The sequence below is a fragment of the Acartia tonsa genome, chromosome 6 (genome assembly GCF_053477335.1).
Source record: "Acartia tonsa isolate MP-2025a chromosome 6, ASM5347733v1, whole genome shotgun sequence".
Taxonomy (NCBI): domain Eukaryota; kingdom Metazoa; phylum Arthropoda; class Copepoda; order Calanoida; family Acartiidae; genus Acartia; species Acartia tonsa.
In genome coordinates this window covers 47,008,213-47,015,407 of record NC_137265.1, presented here as the reverse complement: position 1 = coordinate 47,015,407, position 7,195 = coordinate 47,008,213, and the positions used below count along the sequence as shown (strand labels likewise).

General features: G+C 29.3%; 1 protein-coding gene across 2 annotated transcripts; it reads right to left on the bottom strand.

Annotated features, from left to right (window-relative positions):
* Positions 1–218: 218 nt before the first annotated feature.
* On the bottom strand, positions 219–5,388 carry LOC145323407 (uncharacterized). Of its 2 annotated transcripts, none has more exons than XM_080165825.1 (5): positions 5,164–5,388; positions 4,634–4,755; positions 3,821–3,890; positions 2,600–2,721; positions 219–2,066 (listed from the first exon to the last, which is right to left on the bottom strand). In XM_080165825.1, the coding sequence occupies exons 2-5, from the start codon at positions 4,750–4,752 to the stop codon at positions 1,868–1,870; spliced, it is 510 nt and encodes a 169-aa protein (XP_080021951.1). In that variant the 5' UTR covers positions 4,753–4,755; positions 5,164–5,388; the 3' UTR covers positions 219–1,867. The 2 variants fall into 2 exon arrangements, with proteins under 2 accessions (XP_080021951.1, XP_080021952.1); XM_080165826.1 differs by having other exon boundaries at positions 5,169–5,388.
* Positions 5,389–7,195: the final 1,807 nt, after the last annotated feature.

Sequence of the window (7,195 nt, the reverse complement as noted above, 5' to 3'; positions counted from 1 at the left end):
TTTTTCATGATTGATTTTTTTCCTATATATGAACGGCGTAGTTTTGGAGTAGCTTTATGCAAAAATAATCGAGAATAAAAAGTTAAATTTTATATTTATTTTTACACAAATCAAAATTTACAGAATTTACAACAAAATATAATACAATAATAAAATATAATACATAAAATATATGCTTAAAATGGTTTATAACCATTTTAAAAAAAATTTTAGGTCAATTGTTATTGTAGTTTCAAAGCTTTTGAAATAAATATTTTTTTTCGAGTTTTGCATTAAAAAATTATTAAAAAATATTAGTTGAACTTTTGCGGCAGATTTTAGTAGCTTTTTGCCCATATATGTACTTTAAAATTTACACACTATCTCAGTCTACTGGGTGTCTGTCATCGAAAATATAAAAAGTATAAAGAAAAAAAGAGGCATGAAACATCTTTACATGATTATACCAAAATTATAGACTGACAAACCGACAATAAAGATCATATATATAGAGTATCTTTACTTATAAATAATCATTACACATAAAATTACAAATATAAGATGAAAGCTCGTTGGTATAAGCTAAGGCCACAAATAAGAAACCTTAGGTTGCGGTTAATTAAGGTTTTCAACTTAATCTGTGACTTTGGCTATAATAAGATGTTCAAATGAATAATAATATTTCAGATTGGCTTTGAAACCGATTAATACCCGCTGGATTAGAACCAGTTCTCAGCCATAGTAAAAAATCATGTATCGTATCGTATTGCTGACAGTTTTCCACGCACGATAAAATAAGAATCATAAAATTCATATCAGTTTGGTTTGCCCTCGGGGCCAACAATTCTGGGATTGATCTTGTAGTTTTTTATTTTGCTATCCACGGAAAGCTGTCTATAATTCGATGCGATAAATAAATAAATTCATAAATAAAATAAATTTATGGATCTACTGCAGTTCATGGTAAAATATTGCTGGTAACGAATATTGCTAAAAAAAATTTAATTTTAAAGGCTGCTGGCTGCCAAACGGCTGAACGTACAGACCATACCCGCACACCATTTTCAGCGGTATATGAAGGCTTACAAATAATCTGGAATAGCCAAGATACAATGATGCGGAGGGAAAGCTTCACTAAAGAAAAAACGCATAAAATAGGCCTTTTTCGCGCATTTCTCTGCACTGCGAGATAATTATGCATTATTGATTTATGACTATTCCAGATTACTTGTAGGCCTTCTTATGCCGCTTAAAATAGTGTGTGGGCATGATCTGTACGTTCAGCCGTTTGGCAGCTAGCAGCCTTTTAAATTCATAGATTTTCAGCAATATTCGTTACCAGCAATATTTTACCGTGAACTGCAGTAGATCCAAATTTATAAATGTTATAATCTCTGGATGAAAAGATTAGGAAAGAAGGACAATGACTCACAAATAAATAAAATTTTACTTAAAAATCAATTACCAATTAATTAATTTTTTATTACAATTGTCCTATTCCTCCCTAAATTAAGAGTCTTTATAATATTATTAAAAAGAGATCTTAAAAGATTGTGTCTTAAATGTATTATTCATAGTGATTTTAAATTTTTTAGTTGATGATAAAAGTAGAATAAAAATAAAAAATAAATATTGTTTCAATAAAAACTGTCTTTTGTCATATTTTTAGTTGCTTGTAATGAAAGTAAATAAAAGTAATAAAAATATATTCCTTCTAAATTACGTTAAGTAAGTTACATTAGGGCAGGGATAGTGTCCTACAGGGCTAGTAACATAAATTAAAGAAAAAAGTGAAATGAGGTTCTAGATATAACACTTGTTTCCTTTTAAAGAAAATATTAAAGCAAACCAAAAAAGTAATATGAATATAAAACAAATTTAACTGGTTTTAATATTTACAATGCCTAAAATAGGTGAGGGCATTCCTCCACAGTACAATCCAGACGCCCAGCAGCAGCCCGCCCATGATGGGGAAGACAATGGCTATCATGAGGTCAATGAAGAAGGATATGAATGTGATGGTGATGAAGACGGTGGCCAGCAACAGGACAACCAGTAGATCAGTCACCAACCAGGGCACCAGTAACCTAAATTGGGCATAAAATAATCAATGCAGGTTGCAATATTTTTAAAGGATTTGTAGAATGAGATGGTAAAATTAGAAGGGTAGAATTTTTTACAACACATTGTTCCATCTCTCAAGTGATATGTTATTACTTGGGTCTTACACCAGTTTTTCATGTTTTCTAATAAAGTGAAAGCGGGCTAAAATAACGATTTTCACTTTCCCCATCCCCTTCCCTACTACTGGCTAAACAAGCTGACTAATAAATGGGTTTCATGTTAGCAACCTAAATTGACGATAATTATTCCCCTGTCATAATATCCACGTATATTCTACATTCATTTCTCCCTTCCTGAATTTCTATGTCCCATTATGGTTTCAGACTGTTTTTCAATCTTAGGATACTGAGTCCCTAGATGCTTGTAGCTTAACCTTTAGTACAAAATAACCATTATCCTTAAACTTTTATCGGCTATTACAATATTAGAGCAACAAACCATTGGACAAGCTTTTGGGAAAATTTTAAATTTATGCTTTCTAAAAAATGTTTATTACCTGCGATGTTTGACAAAAGTTGCCGTGATAAGCATACACGTAGTGACCAAATGAATAACAGCAGAGAAAAGGATTATTAATAGAAGAAGGTTGTGACTTTGGTGCAGCCAATCAAGAAAGCTCTGAAATAAAAGTAAGAATTATCATGTTTGTTCAGAGCAAAGCACATTGATGGAGTGATAAGCTATAAATTGGGAGATAGAGGGAATGAGGAGAGAAAGAGAGAGATTTTATTGATCTTAGCATATACTTATAATTACTGAACAATAGGATTGGCTCGAACCAAGATAGAACTCTAGACAATAAAATACTAATCATACAATATACTACATATAGATAAACCATACTCAATTATTTTAGTTGCCATAATGAGGTTTAGAACCCGCCAAACTTTAATGAAACAAACATACGCAAAATTTCTTTCAATATATGGTAGACATGATTAGTACAGTAGAAGAAAGTAACATAAATTTTAAAATTTTTTGTAAAATATCTACTTACATTAATTTTAATATCTAAATAATTAGGATTTAATTTGTAATCTTATGAATTAACACTATATTTATAATTTCGCTTTTATTTTAGCGTTTTTTGTTTCATTCAAATTTTTTTATAAAAGTAAAATTAGTTTGAGAAACCTAGCGGCAAAATTTAAAACTACATATAATAAAATTTTGGTAAGTTTTTAAAATTTTTATGCGAATTTGGATCGAAAATTTAAATGTTTAGTTTCTTCGTATGTCTGAAAGTAAGATATTTGTATTAAAATCACAAGCAGCTGCACCCTTAGCTTCTATAAGCTCGAGGGAAGTCGAAGAAAACCACTCATTTATAATCATTTCTTTAAAATGTTATCGGTCAAGCAGTTAGGGAAATGCTTCGGAACAGATAGACATCATGTTACTTTTATATAAGAATTTCCAAAATAGAGCTTAACGTCAAAAAAAAGGTAGCGCAAAATAATTTAGTATAAAAAGTCGGCGAAAAAATAGAGAATTAGTGCAAGAAAAACGGAAAGAGAGAGAGAGAGAGAGAGAAAGAGAGAGAGATAATGAGAAAAAAAGAGAGAGAGAATGAAAAAAAGAGACCTAAAGAGGGTGATTTGTTAAGCAGAATCAATTTACACTTGATGCTTTAATTATGGAATCTATAACAGATAGGTGACTTAAACTACAATTTGAAGAAAATGATCCAAAACAAATGTCTTATGATTAAATATACCTGTATGGATGTAGAAATGGTAGAGTCCCATCTGTGTGATTCCTGGACCCAAGCGGTCACCTTGTTCCTGGCACAAACAAACATTATTTTATTTACTTTTTTGGTTTTGATCCAACCCCCACCCTTTTCCTTTTGGAGGGGAAGCCACAAGTTAATGAAATAAAACTGTATAAGCAAAAGCGAAGCATCTTATAGTGCCTAATAAAAAATGATGTCATACAAATAAATAACAAATGATAGGCCAGTATACATTTTACCATTGGTGAATTACAATGTATTTGTATTGTTTTTCATTAGGCACCATAAGCTGATTCCTTCAAATACAACACTCAAAAGAATTATTATATTCTATCATGTTTTTTTTTCAAACTACATATAATGTCTTGCTATGTGTGCTATTCATAACAAAAGTAACATTTAAGCACTTATTTTTTATGATCTCATTCAAATATGTTGATTTATCATAAACATTTTACAAAACAAAAAATACTTAAATCTTTAACTGTAGCTTAAAAATAATTTCCATTTTAAAGAGATAACAAGAAGAAACTTTTAGTTAATACAGGGACAATTATCTTTAACAGTAGCGCAGAAACTGGATCATGGAAAGAAAACAAAGTAGTGGGTGTCGTCGTATTTTTTCCTCTATTTCTAGCCCTTGAGGGGTGCTCTAACCCTGCAGGGCAATCATAAACATTTACCTAACCTAAATAACCTATCAAAAGCTCCTGTAAAAATTTCAACGAAACCCGCTATTTTGTTTTCTTTCCATGATCCCAGAAACTTATAGAAAATGATGTTTGTTTATTCCTGAACTGTAGCCAGACACTATCCTCAATGAGACAGTACAGAGAGGCGAACAGGACACATACACTTCCTCCCAGAGACAAGGCTCCGGACAGCCGTACTCCGGTCCGACCAACACAAATCATTTTCTTAATTTTTTTCAGTTAGGTTCTTGAGTGAATACTGTGTATTGGGAGAGGATGATGTTTAAAATGTTTCCGTTGTATTTTGACAATTATATATAAAATGTAAGGAGATAGTAGAACAGCTATTTATCGCATCGTATTATTGACAGCTTTCCTCGTATATTAAATTTCGTGGAAAATGTCTGTAATACAATGCTATACATGATTTTTCAGTGTGACTGAGAACCGGTTCTAATCAAACGAATATTAATCAGTTTCGAAGCCATACTGGAAAAAAATATTATCAAAATTCATCAACCTAGAAACTTAACAAGTATTTAGATTAATTTTGTAAAAAGTTTTATGTTTTTAATATAGAAAAAAGTCTTAAAATAAATTAATTTCCCAATGCACAGTACACCATTAAAATACCTAACTATTTATCACTGTTGATAATAATAATAATAGTCTATCTATCTATCACTAAGTTACGTGAAACATAGTGAGTTAACCCATTCTTCATTCAATATAAGAAATCACTAAAAATTTATTGGTCCATATAATAACTGATTTAAAAATCATTATTTTAACTTTTTAACTCATTATAAATGGTTGATTTCATCTTGTTGTATATTAAGCACTTTCTGTAATAACATTTTATCTGGAAAATATGAATAATTAATACATCATTAAGAACTATTTTACCTAAAAAAATGCTCAATATATGGAATACATTAAGCAATTTAATTGAGTAATTTCAATTAATGTTACTGCCCTACTTATAGACAAAATTGTTCTTGTTTAAATACTATTAATATTATTTTATTGTGACATATTGACATATTTAGATTAAAAGCTGTTAAAAAAATACATGGAATATAAGGACAATGTTTTCTTTCAATATTCAGTGAAGATTATCAATTGTTCTTTGTTTAGTTTAGTGACTTATTTTATATTTCAGCAACTCTATAAATGAACTTTTTTATCAAAACTAATAAAATTAGGACTTCCATTTTTTTTTTTTACAGGAAATAGTAATAAAAAGAATATAAGTGTAATAATATAAATCTCTAATAAAAGTAATAAAAATATAAGAATTAAAAGACGATTATAAAACCTAAAAAAGGGAGAAAAAGAAAATAGTAGTAAAATTGGAGGTTTAGTTTCCCGAATAAGTTGACAGTTGACAATTTAAAGTCCTAATTGTTTAATAACGGTTACAGATCTACAACTATTCATGGTAGACTATCTAAATAGAATATATACCAGATTCTATATTTATAGAAGCATAGCTATTCTATATTTATATTATTACTCTGTCTACTGTTTAATAACGATTATAGATCTACATCTAGTCATGGTAGACTATCTAAATAGAATATATACCAGATTCTGTATTTATAGGAGCATAGCTATTCTTTATCTATATTATTCAACTGTCTACTGTTTAATAAAGGTTATAGATCTACATCTATTCATGGTAGACTATTCAAATAGAATATATACCAGATTCTGTATTTATAGGAACATAGGTATTCTTTATTTATATTATTCAACTGTCTACTGTTTAATAACAGTTATAGAGATACATTAATCCTAATATATATAAAGTAGTAAGTTTTTTTGTCTGTGGCGAAGGATAGCTTTTCTTTATTTATATTATTCTTCTGTTCTACTGTTTAATAACATATATAGATCTACATCTATTTATGGTAGACTATCTAAATAGAATAAATACCAGAGTCTGTATTTATTGGAGCACAGCTATTCTTTATTTATATTATTCTTCTGTTCTACTGTTTAATAACAGATATAGATCTACATCTATTTATGGTACACTATTTAAATAGAATAAATACCAGATTCTGTATTTATAGGAGCATAGCTATTCTATATTTATATTATTCTTCTGTCTACTGTTTAATAACAGATATAGATCTACATCTATTCATGGTACACTATTTAAATAGAATAAATACCAGATTCTGTATTTATTGGAGCACAGCTATTCTTTATTTATATTATTCAACTGTCTACTGTTTAATAACAGTTATAGAGATACATTAATCCTAATCCTAATATATATAAAGTAGTAAGTTTTTTGTTTGTTTGTAGCGAAGGATCTCGCTAACCGCTGAACCGATATGGTCCTCCCTTACATTGAAGATACTTATAGGTCTCAGGATGTTTTTAGGCTATTTTATTTTTATAAAACGTCTGTGTAGGTATATTTTAGGCTATTTTTCTGCCCTTCCATATTCTTTTGAATATAGAGCCCTAGTGGTATATAAAGGACATGATTTTTATAGCATAAATCCATAAATATTTTCGCTTGTCTCTATTTTTTACATTCTTGTACGTCTAACAAATTATGCATGGCTGTTTAAATGTTGTCATCCTTGTTATTTTTTGCTTCAATGTGCTTTTTTTCACATTCCCTACAAATTGTCACGGATTTGAAACA